At 38.9% G+C, this 26496-nt stretch overlaps 1 protein-coding gene across 1 annotated transcript in view; it reads right to left on the bottom strand.

Moving 5' to 3' along the window:
• LOC142488077 (uncharacterized) overlaps nucleotides 1-26496 on the bottom strand; it is a 246643-nt gene that overhangs the window by 49209 nt on the left and 170938 nt on the right. Inside the window, exons 27-42 of the mRNA XM_075588452.1 lie at nucleotides 26059-26201; nucleotides 25400-25676; nucleotides 23222-23355; nucleotides 22554-22848; nucleotides 20262-20404; nucleotides 19603-19879; nucleotides 17308-17552; nucleotides 16751-17027; nucleotides 14457-14590; nucleotides 13789-14083; nucleotides 10902-11146; nucleotides 10345-10621; nucleotides 7201-7343; nucleotides 6542-6818; nucleotides 3534-3676; nucleotides 2875-3151 (exon numbers count right to left, since the gene is read on the bottom strand). Coding sequence (XP_075444567.1) covers nucleotides 2875-3151; nucleotides 3534-3676; nucleotides 6542-6818; nucleotides 7201-7343; nucleotides 10345-10621; nucleotides 10902-11146; nucleotides 13789-14083; nucleotides 14457-14590; nucleotides 16751-17027; nucleotides 17308-17552; nucleotides 19603-19879; nucleotides 20262-20404; nucleotides 22554-22848; nucleotides 23222-23355; nucleotides 25400-25676; nucleotides 26059-26201 — 3582 coding nt within the window. The remainder of the gene's footprint in view (nucleotides 1-2874; nucleotides 3152-3533; nucleotides 3677-6541; nucleotides 6819-7200; nucleotides 7344-10344; nucleotides 10622-10901; nucleotides 11147-13788; nucleotides 14084-14456; nucleotides 14591-16750; nucleotides 17028-17307; nucleotides 17553-19602; nucleotides 19880-20261; nucleotides 20405-22553; nucleotides 22849-23221; nucleotides 23356-25399; nucleotides 25677-26058; nucleotides 26202-26496) is intronic.

Here is a 26496-nt window from a genome sequence, read left to right as displayed (position 1 = left end):
AAGAGGGCAAGTGGTAGAGGGAGAAGAGGCAATCAACAGCGACACATCCTCCTCTGAGACAGTGGAAAAAGAGTCAAGGAAGGCAGGAGGAGAGTTAGGAAGAGGTGTAGGATGGGAGGAAGAAACAGAGGGGATGTTCTGACGTATGGATTCCACCTTTTCCTTAAAATAGTCAGCAAAGTCCTGAGCGGAGATGGAGGAAGGAGAGGCAGCGGAGGGTGGTTTGAGTAGAGTATCAAAGACAGAGAACAGTCGGCGTGGGTTAGACTTGTGCATGTTGATTAGTGAAGAAAAGTAGGCTTGTTTAGCTTGCGAGAGGGCAGAGTTGAAACAGGATAGCATAAATTTGTAGTGAAGGAAGTCTGCGAGAGTATGAGATTTATGTACATAAATGTATGTATGTATGTATATATGCATTCAGGTTTTTTCTTTGCTATGTGTATATGTCTTATATTAGTCATTTCTCCTTCTCTATTTCTTTTTAGCCTTTAAGATCTTCTCTATACAGTAAGTCTCAAAAGAATACTGTAGGTGCTGCAGATAAATCCTTGGGAAAGGCTGCAGTGAGGTGCTAAATGTTGATCTGCAAAATCATAATTATATCAAGAGTGACCATTCTTTTGATATTCCTTTCCAGTTGTCCTCTAGCGCACCCGATAACATACTCTATGTTTCCCGATGTTGCCCATTTCCTATCGAAATTTACCACCTGTCTGTATGCATATTATTACTGCCTGTCTGTATGCATATTATTACCGCCTGTCTGTATGCATATTATTACTGCCTGTCTGTATGCATATTATTACTGCCTGTCTGTATACATATTATTACCGCCTGTCTGTATGCATATTATTACCGCCTGTCTGTATGCATATTATTACTGCCTGTCTGTATACATATTATTACCGCCTGTCTGTATGCATATTATTACTGCAGCCCGTCTGTATGCATATTATTACTGCCTCTCTGTATGCATATTATTACTGCCTGTCTGTATGCATATTATTACTGCCTGTCTGTATGCATATTATTACCGCCTGTCTGTATGCATATTATTACCACCTGTCTGTATACATATTATTACTGCCTGTCTGTATGCATATTATTACTGCCTGTCTGTATGCATATTATTACCGCCTGTCTGAATGCATATTATTACCGCCTGTCTGTATGCATATTATTACCGCCCGTCTGTATGCATATTATTACCACCTGTCTGTATGCATATTATTACTGCCTGTCTGTATGCATATTATTACCGCCTGTCTGTATGCATATTATTACCGCCTGTCTGTGTGCATATTATTACCGCCTGTCTGTATGCATATTATTACCGCCTGTCTGTATGCATATTATTACCGCCTGTCTGTATGCATATTATTACCGCCTGTCTGTATGCATATTATTACCGCCCGTCTGTATGCATATTATTACCACCTGTCTGTATACTGTACATATTATTACTGCCTGTCTGTATGCATATTATTACCGCCTGTCTGTATGCATATTATTACCGCCTGTCTGTGTGCATATTATTACCGCCTGTCTGTATGCATATTATTACCGCCTGTCTGTATGCATATTATTACCGCCCGTCTGTATGCATATTATTACCACCTGTCTGTATACATATTATTACTGCCTGTCTGTATGCATATTATTACCGCCTGTCTGTATGCATATTATTACTGCAGCCTGTCTGTATGCATATTATTACCGCCTGTCTGTATGCATATTATTACCGCCTGTCTGTATGCATATTATTACCGCCTGTCTGTATGCATATTATTACCGCCTGTCTGTATGCATATTATTACTGCCTGTCTGTATGGATATTATTACCGCCTGTCTGTATGCATATTATTACTTCCTGTCTGTATGCATATTACTACCGCCTGTCTGTATGCATATTATTACTGCAGCCTGTCTGTATGCATATTATTACTGCAGCCTGTCTGTATGCATATTATTACCGCCTGTCTGTATGCATATTATTACGCCTGTCTGTATGCATATTATTACTGCAGCCTGTCTGTATGCATATTATTACTGCAGCCTGTCTGTATGCATATTATTACTGCCTGTCTGTATGCATATTATTACGCCTGTCTGTATGCATATTATTACTGCAGCCTGTCTGTATGCATATTAGTACTGCAGCCTGCGGGATATGTGGCATTTTCTATAACAAACTCTGCACAGTTTGATTCTTTAGCTAGAACAGTAATTAGTCGATTTCTGTACATGGAAGGGTTATCTCTGTCTGTGTAATGGCGCTGTGATCACTGTGTGTAGCTGGTGGCAAAGGAGATAACCTGTATTAATATTTCTATTACCAATAAATCTTTATCTTCATGGAGCCAATATATAGTTACATAGTAGATGAGTTTGAAAAAATACATACTTTTTGTCCATCAAGTTCAACCTATGCTAGATTTACACGACAGATACTTTATCCAATATCTGTATTTACAGTATATTGATCCAGAGGGAGGCAAACAAAAAACCCCAGTGACATCATCTAATGATATTTCATAAGGGGAAAAAAAAATCCCTTACTGACTCCAAATTTTGGCAATCAGATTACTCACTGGATCAACATCCTTCCCGTGATTACTTATTTGGTATATCCCTGTATACATTTCTTTTCTAAAAAGATGTCTAATTTTTTTTGAACAAATCTATTGTATCCGCCATCACTGTCTCCATGGGTAATGAATTCCACACTGTAACTGCCCTTACTGTAAAGAACCCTTTCATTTGTTGCTGGTGAAATCTCCTTTCCTCCAACCTTTAGGGATGAACCTGTGTCCTTTGTACTGTTCTTGGGATGAATAGAAAGTAGGACAAAGGAAGGAGCATGCTGGTACTCACACAGGGTTCTTGTTGTCTGCAGAGTTTCCGACACGGACCTCGGCCCCTTTCAGACGCTCAGGGCAGCAGTCTTGCCTGTTCGTTATAACAATTGTATCTATCTTATAACTCTGCTTCAGATTCAGATTCCACCAGGGATCTTTCTCATTGTTCGTGTGGGTGCAGGTTTGTGTAGAGAATACACCGTTCTTGTTGCCATCAATAGCTTTGTCAGCAGTAGCAAATGGGATGTAATTGGAGCTTTGACTGGCTTCTCCCAATCTTGCTAAATTTGGCGCTAAAACGAAAACAGGTTATTTTAGACTGGTAACTATTCCAACAGAAGACAGGCACACACACAAAATACACACTGAGCTGGGACTGATGTAGTAGCTTCATTGTTAAAGGACTTCAATTATTTTGTCCACAGCCCGGGAAACCCTTTTAATGATGGAATTCCATCTCTGCTGGATTCTTTTTATATGCAGAAAGAGGCCGTGTCGAGATTAGGAGTGGAAGGATTGTAAATGGGCGCTCATGTTTAGAATAGAGGTTTACCAAATGTGAATAACATATACCTTTTTTGTTGCCATCAATAGCTTGATCAGCAGTAATAGCATATGGAAAACCGATGTGATTGGAGCTTTGTTTGGTTTCTCCCAATCTTGCTATATTTGTGCTTGGTGTAACCCCATAGATTTCCACTTCACACAGGGTGAGATACTCTGAGCGTCCAGGAATAACCACACTGACATAACGACCCTCCATCCCCTTGCAGAAAAGTGTAATTATGGGTTTGGAAATGTCGTTGATGGTTTCACATCTGGAGAAGAAGGAAAGAACAGGATATGTAACGAACAGAAACAAATATTTGATGTTACAAAGACATATAAAAGAAAGATAACTGAACTAATTCTAGAAATATATGTATGTACAGAACTGTATGTATGTATGTATATATGTATGTATATATGCATTCAGGTTTTTTCTTTGCTATGTGTATATGTCTTATCATATTAGTCATTTCTCCTTCTCTATTTCTTTTTAGCCTTTAAGATCTTCTCTATACAGTAAGTCTCAAAAGAATACTGTAGGTGCTGCAGATAAATCCTTGGGAAAGGCTGCAGTGAGGTGCTAAATGTTGATCTGCAAAATCATAATTATATCAAGAATGACCATTCTTTTGATATTCCTTTCCAGCTGTCCTCTAGCGCACCCGATAACATACTCTATGTTTCCCGATGTTGCCCATTTCCTATCGAAATTTACCACCTGTCTGTATGCATATTATTACTGCCTGTCTGTATGCATATTATTACTGCCTCTCTGTATGCATATTATTACCGCCTGTCTGTATGCATATTATTACCGCCTGTCTGTATGCATATTATTACTGCCTGTCTGTATGCATATTATTACTGCCTGTCTGTATGCATATTATTACTGCCTGTCTGTATGCATATTATTACAGCCTGTCTGTATGCATATTATTACCGCCCGTCTGTATGCATATTATTACTGCAGCCCGTCTGTATGCATATTATTACCACCTGTCTGTATGCATATTATTACTGCCTGTCTGTATGCATATTATTACTGCCTCTCTGTATGCATATTATTACCGCCTGTCTGTATGCATATTATTACTGCCTGTCTGTATGCATATTATTACAGCCTGTCTGTATGCATATTATTACCGCCTGTCTGTATGCATATTATTACCGCCTGTCTGTATGCATATTATTACTGCAGCCCGTCTGTATGCATATTATTACCACCTGTCTGTATACATATTATTACTGCCTGTCTGTATGCATATTATTACTGCCTCTCTGTATGCATATTATTACCGCCTGTCTGTATGCATATTATTACTGCCTGTCTGTATGCATATTATTACAGCCTGTCTGTATGCATATTATTACCGCCTGTCTGTATGCATATTATTACCGCCTGTCTGTATGCATATTATTACCGCCTGTTTGTATGCATATTATTACTGCAGCCCGTCTGTATGCATATTATTACCACCTGTCTGTATACATATTATTACTGCCTGTCTGTATGCATATTATTACTGCCTGTCTGTATGCATATTATTACCGCCTGTCTGTATGCATATTATTACTGCCTGTCTGTATGCATATTTTTACCGCCTGTCTGTATGCATATTATTACTGCCTGTCTGTATGCATATTATTACCGCCTGTCTGTATGCATATTATTACCGCCTGTCTGTATGCATATTATTACTGCAGCCTGTCTGTATGCATATTATTACCACCTGTCTGTATGCATATTATTACTGCCTGTCTGTATGCATATTATTACTGCCTCTCTGTATGCATATTATTACCGCCTGTCTGTATGCATATTATTACCGCCTGTCTGTATGCATATTATTACTGCAGCCCGTCTGTATGCATATTATTACCACCTGTCTGTATACATATTATTACTGCCTGTCTGTATGCATATTATTACTGCCTGTCTGTATGCATATTATTACCGCCTGTCTGTATGCATATTATTACTGCCTGTCTGTATGCATATTATTACCGCCTGTCTGTATGCATATTATTACTGCCTGTCTGTATGCATATTATTACCGCCTGTCTGTATGCATATTATTACTGCCTGTCTGTATGCATATTACTACCGCCTGTCTGTATGCATATTATTACTGCAGCCTGTCTGTATGCATATTATTACCGCCTGTCTGTGTGCATATTATTACCGCCTGTCTGTATGCATATTATTACCACCTGTCTGTATGCATATTATTACCGCCTGTCTGTATGCATATTATTACCGCCTGTCTGTATGCATATTATTACCGCCTGTCTGATTGCATATTATTACGCCTGTCTGTATGCATATTATTACTGCAGCCTGTCTGTATGCATATTATTACTGCAGCCTGTCTGTATGCATATTAGTACTGCAGCCTGTCTGTATGCATATTAGTACTGCAGCCTGCGGGATATGTGGCATTTTCTAAAACAAACTGTGCACAGTTTGATTCTTTAGCTAGAACAGTAATTAGCCGATTTCTGTACATGGAAGGTTTTTCTCTGTCTGTGTAATGGCGCTGTGATCACTGTGTGTAGCTGGTGGCAAAGGAGATAACCTGTATTAATATTTCTATTACAAATAAATCTTTATCTTCATGGAGCCAGTATATAGTTACATAGTAGATGAGTTTGAAAAAATACATACTTTTTGTCCATCAAGTTCAACCTATGCTAGATTTACACGACAGATACTTTATCCAATATCTGTATTTACAGTATATTGATCCAGAGGGAGGCAAACAAAAAACCCCAGTGACATCATCTAATGATATTTCATAAGGGGAAAAAAAATCCCTTCCTGACTCCAAATTTTGGCAATCAGATTACTCCCTGGATCAACATCCTTCCCGTGTTTACTTATTTGGTATATCCCTGTATACCTTTCCTTTCTAATAAGATGTCCAACTTTTTTTGAACAAATCTATTGTATCCGCCATCACAGTCTCCATGGGTAATGAATTCCACACTGTAACTGCCCTTACTGTAAAGAACCCTTTCATTTGTTGCTGGTGAAATTTCCTTTCCTCCAACCTTTAGGGATGGCCCCGAGTCCTTTGTACTGCTCTTGGGATGAATAGAAAGTAGGACAAAGGAAGGAGCATGCTGGTACTCACACAGGGTTGTTGTTGTCTGCAGAGTTTCCGACACGGACCTCAGCCCCTTTCAGACGCTCAGGGCAGCAGTCCTGCCTGTTCGCTATAACAATTGTATCTATCTTATAGCTCTGCTTCAGGTCCAGTCTCCACCAGGGATCTTTCTCATTGTTCGTGTGGGTGCAGGTTTGTGTAGAGAATACACCGTTCTTGTTGCCATCAATAGCTTTGTCAGCAGTAGCAAATGGGATGTAATTGGAGCTTTGACTGGCTTCTCCCAATCTTGCTAAATTTGGGGCTAAAACGAAAACAGGTTATTTTAGACTGGTAACTATTCCAACAGAAGACAGGCACACACACAAAATACACACTGAGCTGGGACTGATGTAGTAGCTTCATTGGTAAAGGACTTCAATTATTTTGTCCACAGCCCGGGAAACCCTTTTAATGATGGAATTCCATCTCTGCGGAATTCTTTTTATATGCAGAAAGAGGCCGTGTCGAGATTAGGAGTGGAAGGATTGTAAATGGGCGCTCATGTTTAGAATAGAGGTTTACCAAATGTGAATAACATATACCTTTTTTGTTGCCATCAATAGCTTGATCAGCAGTAATAGCATATGGAAAACCGATGTGATTGGAGCTTTGTTTGGCTTCTCCCAATCTTGCTATATTTGTGCTTGGTGTAACCCCATAGATTTCCACTTCACACAGGGTGAGATACTCTGAGCGTCCAGGAATAACCACACTGACATAACGACCCTCCATCCCCTTGCAGAAAAGAGTAATTATGGGTTTGGAAATGTCGTTGATGGTTTCACATCTGGAGAAGAAGGAAAGAACAGGATATGTAACGAACAGAAACAAATATTTGATGTTACAAAGACATATAAAAGAAAGATAACTGAACTAATTCTAGAAATATATGTATGTACAGAACTGTATGTATGTATGTATATATGTATGTATATATGCATTCAGGTTTTTTCTTTGCTATGTGTATATGTCTTATATTAGTCATTTCTCCTTCTCTATTTCTTTTTAGCCTTTAAGATCTTCTCTATACAGTAAGTCTCAAAAGAATACTGTAGGTGCTGCAGATAAATCCTTGGGAAAGGCTGCAGTGAGGTGCTAAATATTGATCTGCAAAATCATAATTATATCAAGAGTGACCATTCTTTTGATATTCCTTTCCAGTTGTCCTCTAGCGCACCCGATAACATACTCTATGTTTCCCGATGTTGCCCATTTCTTATCGAAATTTACCACCTGTCTGTATGCATATTATTACTGCCTGTCTGTATGCATATTATTACCGCCTGTCTGTATGCATATTATTACTGCCTGTCTGTATGCATATTATTACCGCCTGTCTGTATGCATATTATTACCGCCTGTCTGTATGCATATTATTACTGCCTCTCTGTATGCATATTATTACCGCCTGTCTGTATGCATATTATTACTGCAGCCTGTCTGTATGCATATTATTACCACCTGTCTGTATGCATATTATTACTGCCTGTCTGTATGCATATTATTACCGCCTGTCTGTATGCATATTATTACCGCCTGTCTGTATGCATATTATTACTGCCTGTCTGTATGCATATTATTACCGCCTGTCTGTATGCATATTATTACTGCCTGTCTGTATGCATATTATTACCGCCTGTCTGTATGCATATTATTACTGCCTGTCTGTATGCATATTACTACCGCCTGTCTGTATGCATATTATTACTGCAGCCTGTCTGTATGCATATTATTACCGCCTGTCTGTGTGCATATTATTACCGCATGTCTGTATGCATATTATTACCACCTGTCTGTATGCATATTATTACGGCCTGTCTGTATGCATATTATTACCGCCTGTCTGTATGCATATTATTACCGCCTGTCTGAATGCATATTATTACTGCCTCTCTGTATGCATATTATTACCGCCTGTCTGTATGCATATTATTACTGCAGCCTGTCTGTATGCATATTATTACCACCTGTCTGTATGCATATTATTACTGCCTGTCTGTATGCATATTATTACCGCCTGTCTGTATGCATATTATTACCGCCTGTCTGTATGCATATTATTACTGCCTGTCTGTATGCATATTATTACCGCCTGTCTGTATGCATATTATTACTGCCTGTCTGTATGCATATTACTACCGCCTGTCTGTATGCATATTATTACTGCCTGTCTGTATGCATATTATTACTGCCTGTCTGTATGCATATTATTACCGCCTGTCTGTATGCATATTATTACTGCCTGTCTGTATGCATATTATTACCGCCTGTCTGTATGCATATTATTACTGCTTGTCTGTATGCATATTATTACCGCCTGTCTGTATGCATATTATTACCGCCTGTCTGTATGCATATTATTACTGCAGCCTGTCTGTATGCATATTATTACCACCTGTCTGTATGCATATTATTACTGCCTGTCTGTATGCATATTATTACTGCCTCTCTGTATGCATATTATTACCGCCTGTCTGTATGCATATTATTACCGCCTGTCTGTATGAATATTATTACTGCAGCCCGTCTGTATGCATATTATTACCACCTGTCTGTATTCATATTATTACTGCCTGTCTGTATGCATATTATTACTGCCTGTCTGTATGCATATTATTACCGCCTGTCTGTATGCATATTATTACAGCCTGTCTGTATGCATATTATTACCGCCTGTCTGTATGCATATTATTACTGCCTGTCTGTATGCATATTATTACCGCCTGTCTGTATGCATATTATTACTGCCTGTCTGTATGCATATTACTACCGCCTGTCTGTATGCATATTATTACTGCAGCCTGTCTGTATGCATATTATTACCGCCTGTCTGTGTGCATATTATTACCGCCTGTCTGTATGCATATTATTACCACCTGTCTGTATGCATATTATTACCGCCTGTCTGTATGCATATTATTACCGCCTGTCTGTATGGATATTATTACCGCCTGTCTGAATGCATATTATTACTGCCTGTCTGTATGCATATTATTACGCCTGTCTGTATGCATATTATTACTGCAGCCTGTCTGTATGCATATTATTACTGCAGCCTGTCTGTATGCATATTAGTACTGCAGCCTGCGGGATATGTGGCATTTTCTATAACAAACTGTGCACAGTTTGATTCTTTAGCTAGAACAGTAATTAGTCGATTTCTGTACATGGAAGGGTTATCTCTGTCTGTGCTGTGATCACTGTGTGTAGCTGGTGGCAAAGGAGATAACCTGTATTAATATTTCTATTACAAATAAATCTTTATCTTCATGGAGCCAATATATAGTTACATAGTAGATGAGTTTGAAAAAATACATACTTTTTGTCCATCAAGTTCAACCTATGCTAGATTTACACGACAGATACTTTATCCAATATCTGTATTTACAGTATATTGATCCAGAGGGAGGCAAACAAAAAACCCCAGTGACATCATCTAATGATATTTCATAAGGGGAAAAAAAATCCCTTCCTGACTCCAAATTTTGGCAATCAGATTACTCACTGGATCAACATCCTCCCCGTGTTTACTTATTTGGTATATCCCTGTATACCTTTCCTTTCTAATAAGATGTCCAACTTTTTTTGAACAAATCTATTGTATCCGCCATCACAGTCTCCATGGGTAATGAATTCCACACTATAACTGCCCTTACTGTAAAGAACCCTTTCATTTGTTGCTGGTGAAATCTCCTTTCCTCCAACCTTTGGGGATGGCCCCGAGTCCTTTGTACTGCTCTTGGGATGAATAGAAAGTAGGACAAAGGAAGGAGCATGCTGATACTCACACAGGGTTGTTGTTGTCTGCAGAGTTTCCGACACGGACCTCAGCCCCTTTCAGACGCTCAGGGCAGCAGTCCTGCCTGTTCGCTATAACAATTGTATCTATCGTATAGCTCTGCTTCAGGTCCAGTCTCCACCAGGGATCTTTCTCATTGTTCGTGTGGGTGCAGGTTTGTGTAGAGAATACACCGTTCTTGTTGCCATCAATAGCTTTGTCAGCAGTAGCAAATGGGATGTAATTGGAGCTTTGACTGGCTTCTCCCAATCTTGCTAAATTTGGCGCTAAAACGAAAACAGGTTATTTTAGACTGGTAACTATTCCAACAGAAGACAGGCACACACACAAAATACACACTGAGCTGGGGCTGATGTAGTAGCTTCATTGGTAAAGGACTTCAATTATTTTGTCCACAGCCCGGGAAACCCTTTTAATGATGGAATTCCATCTCTGCTGGATTCTTTTTATATGCAGAAAGAGGCCGTGTCGAGATTAGGAGTGGAAGGATTATAAATGGGCGCTCATGTTTAGAATAGAGGTTTACCAAATGTGAATAACATATACCTTTTTTGTTGCCATCAATAGCTTGATCAGCAGTAATAGCATATGGAAAACCGATGTGATTGGAGCTTTGTTTGGCTTCTCCCAATCTTGCTATATTTGTGCTTGGTGTAACCCCATAGATTTCCACTTCACACAGGGTGAGATACTCTGAGCGTCCAGGAATAACCACACTGACATAACGACCCTCCATCCCCTTGCAGAAAAGAGTAATTATGGGTTTGGAAATGTCGTTGATGGTTTCACATCTGGAGAAGAAGGAAAGAACAGGATATGTAACGAACAGAAACAAATATTTGATGTTACAAAGACATATAAAAGAAAGATAACTGAACTAATTCTAGAAATATATGTATGTACAGAACTGTATGTATGTATGTATATATGTATGTATATATGCATTCAGGTTTTTTCTTTGCTATGTGTATATGTCTTATATAAGTCATTTCTCCTTCTCTATTTCTTTTTAGCCTTTAAGATCTTCTCTATACAGTAAGTTTCAAAAGAATACTGTAGGTGCTGCAGATAAATCCTTGGGAAAGGCTGCAGTGAGGTGCTAAATGTTGATCTGCAAAATCATAATTATATCAAGAGTGACCATTCTTTTGATATTCCTTTCCAGTTGTCCTCTAGCGCACCCGATAACATACTCTATGTTTCCCGATGTTGCCCATTTCCTATCGAAATTTACCACCTGTCTGTATGCATATTATTACTGCCTGTCTGTATGCATATTATTATCGCCTGTCTGTATGCATATTATTACCGCCTGTCTGTATACATATTATTACCGCCTGTCTGTATGCATATTATTACCGCCTGTCTGTATGCATATTATTACCGCCTGTCTGTATGCATATTATTACCGCCTGTCTGTATGCATATTATTACTGCCTGTCTGTATACATATTATTACTGCCCGTCTGTATGCATATTATTACCGCCTGTCTGTATGCATATTATTACCGCCTGTCTGTATGCATATTATTACTGCCTGTCTGTATGCATATTATTACCGCCTGTCTGTATGCATATTATTACCGCCCGTCTGTATGCATATTATTACCACCTGTCTGTATACATATTATTACTGCCTGTCTGTATGCATATTATTACCGCCTGTCTGTATGCATATTATTACCGCCTGTCTGTATGCATATTATTACCACCTGTCTGTATACATATTATTACTGCCTTTCTGTATGCATATTATTACCGCCTGTCTGTATGCATATTATTACCCCCTGTCTGTATGCATATTATTACCGCCTGTCTGTGTGCATATTATTACTGCCTGTCTGTATGCATATTATTACCGCCTGTCTGTATGCATATTATTACTGCCTGTCTGTATGCATATTATTACCGCCTGTCTGTATGCATATTATTACTGCCTGTCTGTATGCATATTATTACCGCCTGTCTGTATGCATATTATTACCGCCTGTCTGTATGCATATTATTACTGCAGCCTGTCTGTATGCATATTATTACCACCTGTCTGTATGCATATTATTACTGCCTGTCTGTATGCATATTATTACTGCCTCTCTGTATGCATATTATTACCGCCTGTCTGTATGCATATTATTACCGCCTGTCTGTATGAATATTATTACTGCAGCCCGTCTGTATGCATATTATTACCACCTGTCTGTATACATATTATTACTGCCTGTCTGTATGCATATTATTACTGCCTGTCTGTATGCATATTATTACCGCCTGTCTGTATGCATATTATTACAGCCTGTCTGTATGCATATTATTACCGCCTGTCTGTATGCATATTATTACTGCCTGTCTGTATGCATATTATTACCGCCTGTCTGTATGCATATTATTACTGCCTGTCTGTATGCATATTACTACCGCCTGTCTGTATGCATATTATTACTGCAGCCTGTCTGTATGCATATTATTACCGCCTGTCTGTGTGCATATTATTACCGCCTGTCTGTATGCATATTATTACCACCTGTCTGTATGCATATTATTACCGCCTGTCTGTATGCATATTATTACCGCCTGTCTGTATGGATATTATTACCGCCTGTCTGAATGCATATTATTACTGCCTGTCTGTATGCATATTATTACGCCTGTCTGTATGCATATTATTACTGCAGCCTGTCTGTATGCATATTATAACTGCAGCCTGTCTGTATGCATATTAGTACTGCAGCCTGCGGGATATGTGGCATTTTCTATAACAAACTGTGCACAGTTTGATTCTTTAGCTAGAACAGTAATTAGTCGATTTCTGTACATGGAAGGGTTATCTCTGTCTGTGCTGTGATCACTGTGTGTAGCTGGTGGCAAAGGAGATAACCTGTATTAATATTTCTATTACAAATAAATCTTTATCTTCATGGAGCCAATATATAGTTACATAGTAGATGAGTTTGAAAAAAGACTTACTTTTTGTCCATCAAGTTCAACCTATGCTAGATTTACACGACAGATACTTTATCCAATATCTGTATTTACAGTATATTGATCCAGAGGGAGGCAAACAAAAAACCCCAGTGACATCATCTAATGATATCTCATAAGGGGAAAAAAAATCCCTTCCTGACTCCAAATTTTGGCAATCAGATTACTCACTGGATCAACATCCTTCCCGTGTTTACTTATTTGGTATATCCCTGTATACCTTTCCTTTCTAATAAGATGTCCAACTTTTTTTGAACAAATCTATTGTATCCGCCATCACAGTCTCCATGGGTAATGAATTCCACACTATAACTGCCCTTACTGTAAAGAACCCTTTCATTTGTTGCTGGTGAAATCTCCTTTCCTCCAACCTTTGGGGATGGCCCCGAGTCCTTTGTACTGCTCTTGGGATGAATAGAAAGTAGGACAAAGGAAGGAGCATGCTGGTACTCACACAGGGTTGTTGTTGTCTGCAGAGTTTCCGACACGGACCTCAGCCCCTTTCAGACGCTCAGGGCAGCAGTCCTGCCTGTTCGCTATAACAATTGTATCTATCGTATAGCTCTGCTTCAGGTCCAGTCTCCACCAGGGATCTTTCTCATTGTTCGTGTGGGTGCAGGTTTGTGTAGAGAATACACCGTTCTTGTTGCCATCAATAGCTTTGTCAGCAGTAGCAAATGGGATGTAATTGGAGCTTTGACTGGCTTCTCCCAATCTTGCTAAATTTGGCGCTAAAACGAAAACAGGTTATTTTAGACTGGTAACTATTCCAACAGAAGACAGGCACACACACAAAATACACACTGAGCTGGGGCTGATGTAGTAGCTTCATTGGTAAAGGACTTCAATTATTTTGTCCACAGCCCGGGAAACCCTTTTAATGATGGAATTCCATCTCTGCTGGATTCTTTTTATATGCAGAAAGAGGCCGTGTCGAGATTAGGAGTGGAAGGATTGTAAATTGGCGCTCATGTTTAGAATAGAGGTTTACCAAATGTGAATAACATATACCTTTTTTGTTGCCATCAATAGCTTGATCAGCAGTAATAGCATATGGAAAACCGATGTGATTGGAGCTTTGTTTGGCTTCTCCCAATCTTGCTATATTTGTGCTTGGTGTAACCCCATAGATTTCCACTTCACACAGGGTGAGATACTCTGAGCGTCCAGGAATAACCACACTGACATAACGACCCTCCATCCCCTTGCAGAAAAGAGTAATTATGGGTTTGGAAATGTCGTTGATGGTTTCACATCTGGAGAAGAAGGAAAGAACAGGATATGTAACGAACAGAAACAAATATTTGATGTTACAAAGACATATAAAAGAAAGATAACTGAACTAATTCTAGAAATATATGTATGTACAGAACTGTATGTATGTATGTATATATGTATGTATATATGCATTCAGGTTTTTTCTTTGCTATGTGTATATGTCTTATATAAGTCATTTCTCCTTCTCTATTTCTTTTTAGCCTTTAAGATCTTCTCTATACAGTAAGTCTCAAAAGAATACTGTAGGTGCTGCAGATAAATCCTTGGGAAAGGCTGCAGTGAGGTGCTAAATGTTGATCTGCAAAATCATAATTATATCAAGAGTGACCATTCTTTTGATATTCCTTTCCAGTTGTTCTAGCGCACCCGATAACATACTCTATGTTTCCCGATGTTGCCCATTTCCTATCGAAATTTACCACCTGTCTGTATGCATATTATTACTGCCTGTCTGTATGCATATTATTACCGCCTGTATGCATATTATTACCGCCTGTCTGTATGCATATTATTACCGCCTGTCTGTATGCATATTATTTCTGCCTGTCTGTATGCATATTATTACCGCCTGTCTGTATGCATATTATTACCGCCCGTCTGAATGCATATTATTACCACCTGTCTGTATACATATTATTACTGCCTGTCTGTATGCATATTATTACCGCCTGTCTGTATGCATATTATTACCGCCTGTCTGTATGCATATTATTACCACCTGTCTGTATACATATTATTACTGCCTTTCTGTATGCATATTATTACCGCCTGTCTGTATGCATATTATTACCCCCTGTCTGTATGCATATTATTACCGCCTGTCTGTGTGCATATTATTACTGCCTGTCTGTATGCATATTATTACCGCCTGTCTGTATGCATATTATTACTGCCTGTCTGTATGCATATTATTACCGCCTGTCTGTATGCATATTATTACTGCCTGTCTGTATGCATATTATTACCGCCTGTCTGTATGCATATTATTACTGCCTGTCTGTATGCATATTACTACCGCCTGTCTGTATGCATATTATTACTGCAGCCTGTCTGTATGCATATTATTACCGCCTGTCTGTGTGCATATTATTACCGCCTGTCTGTATGCATATTATTACCACCTGTCTGTATGCATATTATTACTGCCTGTCTGTATGCATATTATTACCGCCTGTCTGTATGCATATTATTACTGCCTGTCTGTATGCATATTATTACCGCCTGTCTGTATGCATATTATTACCACCTGTCTGTATGCATATTATTACCGCCTGTCTGTATGCATATTATTACCGCCTGTCTGTATGCATATTATTACCGCCTGTCTGAATGCATATTATTACTGCCTGTCTGTATGCATATTATTACGCCTGTCTGTATGCATATTATTACTGCAGCCTGTCTGTATGCATATTAGTACTGCAGCCTGCGGGATATGTGGCATTTTCTATAACAAACTCTGCACAGTTTGATTCTTTAGCTAGAACAGTAATTAGTCGATTTCTGTACATGGAAGGTTTTTCTCTGTCTGTGTAATGGCGCTGTGATCACTGTGTGTAGCTGGTGGCAAAGGAGATAACCTGTATTAATATTTCTATTACCAATAAATCTTTATCTTCATGGAGCCAGTATATAGTTACATAGTAGATGAGTTTGAAAAAATACATACTTTTTGTCTATCAAGTTCAACCTATGCTAGATTTACACGACAGATACTTTATCCAATATCTGTATTTACAGTATATTGATCCAGAGGGAGGCAAACAAAAAACCCCAGTGACATCATCTAATGATATTTCATAAGGAGAAAAAAAATCCCTTCCTGACTCCAAATTTTGGCAATCAGATTACTCACTGGATCAACATCCTTCCCGTGTTTATTTATTTGGTATATCCCTGTATACCTTTCCTTTCTAATAAGATGTCCAACTTTTTTTGAACAAATCTATTGTATCCGCGATCACAGTCTCCATGGGTAATGAATTCCACACTATAACTGCCCTTACTGTAAAGAACCCTTTCATTTGTTGCTGGTGAAATTTCCTTTCCTCCAACCTTTAGGGATGGCCCCGAGTCCTTTGTACTGCTCTTGGGATGAATAGAAAGTAGGACAAAGGAAGGAGCATGCTGGTACTCACACAGGGTTGTTGTTGTCTGCAGAGTTTCCGACACGGACCTCAGCCCCTTTCAGACGCTCAGGGCAGCAGTCCTGCCTGTTCGCTATAACAATTGTATCTATCTTATAGCTCTGCTTCAGGTCCAGTCTCCACCAGGGATCTTTCTCATTGTTCGTGTGGGTGCAGGTTTGTGTAGAGAATACACCGTTCTTGTTGCCATCAATAGCTTTGTCAGCAGTAGCAAATGGGATGTAATTGGAGCTTTGACTGGCTTCTCCCAATCTTGCTAAATTTGGCGCTAAAACGAAAACAGGTTATTTTAGACTGGTAACTATTCCAACAGAAGACAGGCACACACACAAAATACACACTGAGCTGGGACTGATGTAGTAGCTTCATTGGTAAAGGACTCCAATTATTTTGTCCACAGCCCGGGAAACCCTTTTAATGATGGAATTCCATCTCTGCTGGATTCTTTTTATATGCAGAAAGAGGCCGTGTCGAGATTAGGAGTGGAAGGATTGTAAATGGGCGCTCATGTTTAGAATAGAGGTTTACCAAATGTGAATAACATATACCTTTTTTGTTGCCATCAATAGCTTGATCAGCAGTAATAGCATATGGAAAACCGATGTGATTGGAGCTTTGTTTGGCTTCTCCCAATCTTGCTATATTTGTGCTTGGTGTAACCCCATAGATTTCCACTTCACACAGGGTGAGATACTCTGAGCGTCCAGGAATAACCACACTGACATAACGACCCTCCATCCCCTTGCAGAAAAGAGTAATTATGGGTTTGGAAATGTCGTTGATGGTTTCACATCTGGAGAAGAAGGAAAGAACAGGATATGTAACGAACAGAAACAAATATTTGATGTTACAAAGACATATAAAAGAAAGATAACTGAACTAATTCTAGAAATATATGTATGTACAGAACTGTATGTATGTATGTATATATGTATGTATATATGCATTCAGGTTTTTTCTTTGCTATGTGTATATGTCTTATATTAGTCATTTCTCCTTCTCTATTTCTTTTTAGCCTTTAAGATCTTCTCTATACAGTAAGTCTCAAAAGAATACTGTAGGTGCTGCAGATAAATCCTTGGGAAAGGCTGCAGTGAGGTGCTAAATATTGATCTGCAAAATCATAATTATATCAAGAGTGACCATTCTTTTGATATTCCTTTCCAGTTGTCCTCTAGCGCACCCGATAACATACTCTATGTTTCCCGATGTTGCCCATTTCCTATCGAAATTTACCACCTGTCTGTATGCATATTATTACTGCCTGTCTGTATGCATATTATTACCGCCTGTCTGTATGCATATTATTACCGCCTGTCTGTATGCATATTATTACTGCCTGTCTGTATGCATATTATTACCGCCTGTCTGTATGCATATTATTACCGCCCGTCTGTATGCATATTATTACCACCTGTCTGTATACATATTATTACTGCCTGTCTGTATGCATATTATTACCGCCTGTTTGTATGCATATTATTACCGCCTGTCTGTATGCATATTATTACCACCTGTCTGTATACATATTATTACTGCCTTTCTGTATGCATATTATTACCGCCTGTCTGTATGCATATTATTACCCCCTGTCTGTATGCATATTATTACCGCCTGTCTGTGTGCATATTATTACTGCCTGTCTGTATGCATATTATTACCGCCTGTCTGTATGCATATTATTACTGCCTGTCTGTATGCATCTTATTACCGCCTGTCTGTATGCATATTATTACTGCCTGTCTGTATGCATATTACTACCGCCTGTCTGTATGCATATTATTACTGCAGCCTGTCTGTATGCATATTATTACCGCCTGTCTGTGTGCATATTATTACCGCCTGTCTGTATGCATATTATTACCACCTGTCTGTATGCATATTATTACCGCCTGTCTGTATGCATATTATTACCGCCTGTCTGTATGCATATTATTACCGCCTGTCTGAATGCATATTATTACTGCCTGTCTGTATGCATATTATTACGCCTGTCTGTATGCATATTATTACTGCAGCCTGTCTGTATGCATATTATTACTGCAGCCTGTCTGTATGCATATTATTACTGCAGCCTGTCTGTATGCATATTATTACTGCAGCCTGTCTGTATGCATATTAGTACTGCAGCCTGCGGGATATGTGGCATTTTCTATAACAAACTCTGCACAGTTTGATTCTTTAGCTAGAACAGTAATTAGCCGATTTCTGTACATGGAAGGGTTATCTCTGTCTGTGTAATGGCGCTGTGATCACTGTGTGTAGCTGGTGGCAAAGGAGATAACCTGTATTAATATTTCTATTACCAATAAATCTTTATCTTCATGGAGCCAATATATAGTTACATAGTAGATGAGTTTGAAAAAAGACATACTTTTTGTCCATCAAGTTCAACCTATGCTAGATTTACACGACAGATACTTTATCCTATATCTGTATTTACAGTATATTGATCCAGAGGGAGGCAAACAAAAAACCCCAGTGACATCATCTAATGATATTTCATAAGGAGAAAAAAAATCCCTTCCTGACTCCAAATTTTGGCAATCAGATTACTCACTGGATCAACATCCTTCCCGTGTTTACTTATTTGGTATATCCCTGTATACCTTTCCTTTCTAATAAGATGTCCAACTTTTTTTGAACAAATCTATTGTATCCGCCATCACAGTCTCCATGGGTAATGAATTCCACACTATAACTGCCCTTACTGTAAAGAACCCTTTCATTTGTTGCTGGTGAAATTTCCTTTCCTCCAACCTTTAGGGATGGCCCCGAGTCCTTTGTACTGCTCTTGGGATGAATAGAAAGTAGGACAAAGGAAGGAGCATGCTGGTACTCACACAGGGTTGTTGTTGTCTGCAGAGTTTCCGACACGGACCTCAGCCCCTTTCAGACGCTCAGGGCAGCAGTCCTGCCTGTTCGCTATAACAATTGTATCTATCTTATAGCTCTGCTTCAGGTCCAGTCTCCACCAGGGATCTTTCTCATTGTTCGTGTGGGTGCAGGTTTGTGTAGAGAATACACCGTTCTTGTTGCCATCAATAGCTTTGTCAGCAGTAGCAAATGGGATGTAATTGGAGCTTTGACTGGCTTCTCCCAATCTTGCTAAATTTGGGGCTAAAACGAAAACAGGTTATTTTAGACTGGTAACTATTCCAACAGAAGACAGGCACACACACAAAATACACACTGAGCTGGGACTGATGTAGTAGCTTCATTGGTAAAGGACTTCAATTATTTTGTCCACAGCCCGGGAAACCCTTTTAATGATGGAATTCCATCTCTGCTGGATTCTTTTTATATGCAGAAAGAGGCCGTGTCGAGATTAGGAGTGGAAGGATTGTAAATGGGCGCTCATGTTTAGAATAGAGGTTTACCAAATGTGAATAACATATACCTTTTTTGTTGCCATCAATAGCTTGATCAGCAGTAATAGCATATGGAAAACCGATGTGATTGGAGCTTTGTTTGGCTTCTCCCAATCTTGCTATATTTGTGCTTGGTGTAACCCCATAGATTTCCACTTCACACAGGGTGAGATACTCTGAGCGTCCAGGAATAACCACACTGACATAACGACCCTCCATCCCCTTGCAGAAAAGAGTAATTATGGGTTTGGAAATGTCGTTGATGGTTTCACATCTGGAGAAGAAGGAAAGAACAGGATATGTAACGAACAGAAACAAATATTTGATGTTACAAAGACATATAAAAGAAAGATAACTGAACTAATTCTAGAAATATATGTATGTACAGAACTGTATGTATGTATGTATGTATGTATGTATATATGCATTCAGGTTTTTTCTTTGCTATGTGTATATGTCTTATAGTAGTCATTTCTCCTTCTCTATTTCTTTTTAGCCTTTAAGATCTTCTCTATACAGTAAGTCTCAAAAGAATACTGTAGGTGCTGCAGATAAATCCTTGGGAAAGGCTGCAGTGAGGTGCTAAATGTTGATCTGCAAAATCATAATTATTTCAAGAGTGACCATTCTTTTGATATTCCTTTCCAGTTGTCCTCTAGCACACCCGATAACATACTCTATGTTTCCCGATGTTGCCCATTTCCTATCGAAATTTACCACCTGTCTGTATGCATATTATTACTGCCTGTCTGTATGCATATTATTACTGCCTGTCTGTATGCATATTATTACTGCCTCTCTGTATGCATATTATTACCGCCTGTCTGTATGCATATTATTACCGCCCGTCTGTATGCATATTATTACCACCTGTCTGTATACATATTATTACTGCCTGTCTGTATGCATATTATTACCGCCTGTCTGTATGCATATTATTACCGCCTGTCTGTATGCATATTATTACTGCCTGTCTGTATGCATATTATTACCGCCTGTCTGTATGCATATTATTACTGCAGCCTGTCTGTATGCATATTATTACCGCCTGTCTGTATGCATATTATTACTGCCTGTCTGTATGCATATTACTACCGCCTGTCTGTATGCATATTATTACTGCAGCCTGTCTGTGTGCATATTATTACCGCCTGTCTGTGTGCATATTATTACCGCCTGTCTGTATGCATATTATTACCGCCTGTCTGTATGCATATTATTACCGCCTGTCTGAATGCATATTATTACCGCCTGTCTGTATGCATATTATTACCGCCTGTCTGAATGCATATTATTACTGCCTGTCTGTATGCATATTATTACTGCCTGTCTGTATGCATATTATTACCGCCTGTCTGTATGCATATTATTACTGCCTGTCTGTATGCATATTACTACCGCCTGTCTGTATGCATATTATTACTGCAGCCTGTCTGTATGCATATTATTACCGCCTGTCTGTATGCATATTATTACCGCCTGTCTGTATGCATATTATTACCGCCTGTCTGAATGCATATTATTACTGCCTGTCTGTATGCATATTATTACGCCTGTCTGTATGCATATTATTACCGCCTGTCTGTATGCATATTATTACCACCTGTCTGTATGCATATTATTACGCCTGTCTGTATGCATATTATTACTGCAGCCTGTCTGTATGCATATTATTACTGCAGCCTGTCTGTATGCATATTAGTACTGCAGCCTGTGGGATATGTGGCATTTTCTATAACAAACTCTGCACAGTTTGATTCTTTAGCTAGAACAGTAATTAGTCGATTTCTGTACATGGAAGGTTTTTCTCTGTCTGTGTAATGGCGCTGTGATCACTGTGTGTAGCTGGTGGCAAAGGAGATAACCTGTATTAATATTTCTATTACCAATAAATCTTTATCTTCATGGAGCCAATATATAGTTACATAGTAGATGAGTTTGAAAAAATACATACTTTTTGTCCATCAAGTTCAACCTATGCTAGATTTACACGACAGATACTTTATCCAATATCTGTATTTACAGTATATTGATCCAGAGGGAGGCAAACAAAAAACCCCAGTGACATCATCTAATGATATTTCATAAGGAGAAAAAAAATCCCTTCCTGACTCCAAATTTTGGCAATCAGATTACTCACTGGATCAAAATCCTTCCCGTGTTTACTTATTTGGTATATCCCTGTATACCTTTCCTTTCTAATAAGATGTCCAACTTTTTTTGAACAAATCTATTGTATCCGCGATCACAGTCTCCATGGGTAATGAATTCCACACTATAACTGCCCTTACTGTAAAGAACCCTTTCATTTGTTGCTGGTGAAATTTCCTTTCCTCCAACCTTTAGGGATGGCCCCGAGTCCTTTGTACTGCTCTTGGGATGAATAGAAATTAAGACAAAGGAAGGAGCATGCTGGTACTCACACAGGGTTGTTGTTGTCTGCAGAGTTTCCGACACGGACCTCGGCCCCTTTCAGACGCTCAGGGCAGCAGTCCTGCCTGTTCGCTATAACAATTGTATCTATCTTATAGCTCTGCTTCAGGTCCAGTCTCCACCAGGGATCTTTCTCATTGTTCGTGTGGGTGCAGGTTTGTGTAGAGAATACACCGTTCTTGTTGCCATCAATAGCTTTGTCAGCAGTAGCAAATGGGATGTAATTGGAGCTTTGACTGGCTTCTCCCAATCTTGCTAAATTTGGCGCTAAAACGAAAACAGGTTATTTTAGACTGGTAACTATTCCAACAGAAGACAGGCACACACACAAAATACACACTGAGCTGGGACTGATGTAGTAGCTTCATTGGTAAAGGACTCCAATTATTTTGTCCACAGCCCGGGAAACCCTTTTAATGATGGAATTCCATCTCTGCTGGATTCTTTTTATATGCAGAAAGAGGCCGTGTCGAGATTAGGAGTGGAAGGATTGTAAATGGGCGCTCATGTTTAGAATAGAGGTTTACCAAATGTGAATAACATATACCTTTTTTGTTGCCATCAATAGCTTGATCAGCAGTAATAGCATATGGAAAACCGATGTGATTGGAGCTTTGTTTGGCTTCTCCCAATCTTGCTATATTTGTGCTTGGTGTAACCCCATAGATTTCCACTTCACACAGGGTGAGATACTCTGAGCGTCCAGGAATAACCACACTGACATAACGACCCTCCATCCCCTTGCAGAAAAGAGTAATTATGGGTTTGGAAATGTCGTTGATGGTTTCACATCTGGAGAAGAAGGAAAGAACAGGATATGTAACGAACAGAAACAAATATTTGATGTTACAAAGACATATAAAAGAAAGATAACTGAACTAATTCTAGAAATATATGTATGTACAGAACTGTATGTATGTATGTATATATGTATGTATATATGCATTCAGGTTTTTTCTTTGCTATGTGTATATGTCTTATATTAGTCATTTCTCCTTCTCTATTTCTTTTTAGCCTTTAAGATCTTCTCTATACAGTAAGTCTCAAAAGAATACTGTAGGTGCTGCAGATAAATCCTTGGGAAAGGCTGCAGTGAGGTGCTAAATATTGATCTGCAAAATCATAATTATATCAAGAGTGACCATTCTTTTGATATTCCTTTCCAGTTGTCCTCTAGCGCACCCGATAACATACTCTATGTTTCCCGATGTTGCCCATTTCCTATCGAAATTTACCACCTGTCTGTATGCATATTATTACTGCCTGCCTGTATGCATATTATTACCGCCTGTCTATATGCATATTATTACCGCCTGTCTGTATGCATATTATTACTGCCTGTCTGTATGCATATTATTACCACCTGTCTGTATGCATATTATTACTGCCTGTCTGTGTGCATATTATTACTGCCTGTCTGTATGCATATTATTACCGCCCGTCTGTATGCATATTATTACCACCTGTCTGTATACATATTATTACTGCCTGTCTGTATGCATATTATTACCGCCTGTTTGTATGCATATTATTACCGCCTGTCTGTATGCATATTATTACCACCTGTCTGTATACATATTATTACTGCCTTTCTGTATGCATATTATTACCGCCTGTCTGTATGCATATTATTACCCCCTGTCTGTATGCATATTATTACCGCCTGTCTGTGTGCATATTATTACAGCCTGTCTGTATGCATATTATTACCGCCTGTCTGTATGCATATTATTACTGCCTGTCTGTATGCATATTATTACCGCCTGTCTGTATGCATATTATTACTGCCTGTCTGTATGCATATTACTACCGCCTGTCTGTATGCATATTATTACTGCAGCCTGTCTGTATGCATATTATTACCGCCTGTCTGTGTGCATATTATTACCGCCTGTCTGTATGCATATTATTACCACCTGTCTGTATGCATATTATTACCGCCTGTCTGTATGCATATTATTACCGCCTGTCTGTATGCATATTATTACCGCCTGTCTGAATGCATATTATTACTGCCTGTCTGTATGCATATTATTACGCCTGTCTGTATGCATATTATTACTGCAGCCTGTCTGTATGCATATTATTACTGCAGCCTGTCTGTATGCATATTAGTACTGCAGCCTGCGGGATATGTGGCATTTTCTATAACAAACTCTGCACAGTTTGATTCTTTAGCTAGAACAGTAATTAGTCGATTTCTGTACATGGAAGGTTTTTCTCTGTCTGTGTAATGGCGCTGTGATCACTGTGTGTAGCTGGTGGCAAAGGAGAAAACCTGTATTAATATTTCTATTACCAATAAATCTTTATCTTCATGGAGCCAATATATAGTTACATAGTAGATGAGTTTGAAAAAATACATACTTTTTGTCCATCAAGTTCAACCTATGCTAGATTTACACGACAGATACTTTATCCAATATCTGTATTTACAGTATATTGATCCAGAGGGAGGCAAACAAAAAACCCCAGTGACATCATCTAATGATATTTCATAAGGAGAAAAAAAATCCCTTCCTGACTCCAAATTTTGGCAATCAGATTACTCACTGGATCAACATCCTTCCCGTGTTTACTTATTTGGTATATCCCTGTATACCTTTCCTTTCTAATAAGATGTCCAACTTTTTTTGAACAAATCTATTGTATCCGCCATCACAGTCTCCATGGGTAATGAATTCCACACTATAACTGCCCTTACTGTAAAGAACCCTTTCATTTGTTGCTGGTGAAATTTCCTTTCCTCCAACCTTTAGGGATGGCCCCGAGTCCTTTGTACTGCTCTTGGGATGAATAGAAAGTAGGACAAAGGAAGGAGCATGCTGGTACTCACACAGGGTTGTTGTTGTCTGCAGAGTTTCCGACACGGACCTCAGCCCCTTTCAGACGCTCAGGGCAGCAGTCCTGCCTGTTCGCTATAACAATTGTATCTATCTTATAGCTCTGCTTCAGGTCCAGTCTCCACCAGGGATCTTTCTCATTGTTCGTGTGGGTGCAGGTTTGTGTAGAGAATACACCGTTCTTGTTGCCATCAATAGCTTTGTCAGCAGTAGCAAATGGGATGTAATTGGAGCTTTGACTGGCTTCTCCCAATCTTGCTAAATTTGGGGCTAAAACGAAAACAGGTTATTTTAGACTGGTAACTATTCCAACAGAAGACAGGCACACACACAAAATACACACTGAGCTGGGACTGATGTAGTAGCTTCATTGGTAAAGGACTTCAATTATTTTGTCCACAGCCCGGGAAACCCTTTTAATGATGGAATTCCATCTCTGCTGGATTCTTTTTATATGCAGAAAGAGGCCGTGTCGAGATTAGGAGTGGAAGGATTGTAAATGGGCGCTCATGTTTAGAATAGAGGTTTACCAAATGTGAATAACATATACCTTTTTTGTTGCCATCAATAGCTTGATCAGCAGTAATAGCATATGGAAAACCGATGTGATTGGAGCTTTGTTTGGCTTCTCCCAATCTTGCTATATTTGTGCTTGGTGTAACCCCATAGATTTCCACTTCACACAGGGTGAGATACTCTGAGCGTCCAGGAATAACCACACTGACATAACGACCCTCCATCCCCTTGCAGAAAAGAGTAATTATGGGTTTGGAAATGTCGTTGATGGTTTCACATCTGGAGAAGAAGGAAAGAACAGGATATGTAACGAACAGAAACAAATATTTGATGTTACAAAGACATATAAAAGAAAGATAACTGAACTAATTCTAGAAATATATGTATGTACAGAACTGTATGTATGTATGTATGTATGTATGTATGTATATATGCATTCAGGTTTTTTCTTTGCTATGTGTATATGTCTTATAGTAGTCATTTCTCCTTCTCTATTTCTTTTTAGCCTTTAAGATCTTCTCTATACAGTAAGTCTCAAAAGAATACTGTAGGTGCTGCAGATAAATCCTTGGGA

The sequence above is a fragment of the Ascaphus truei genome, chromosome 2 (genome assembly GCF_040206685.1).
Source record: "Ascaphus truei isolate aAscTru1 chromosome 2, aAscTru1.hap1, whole genome shotgun sequence".
In the NCBI taxonomy this organism is placed as follows: domain Eukaryota; kingdom Metazoa; phylum Chordata; class Amphibia; order Anura; family Ascaphidae; genus Ascaphus; species Ascaphus truei.
Note: the sequence above shows the minus strand (reverse complement) of the source record. Positions and strands in the feature narration are given on the sequence as shown.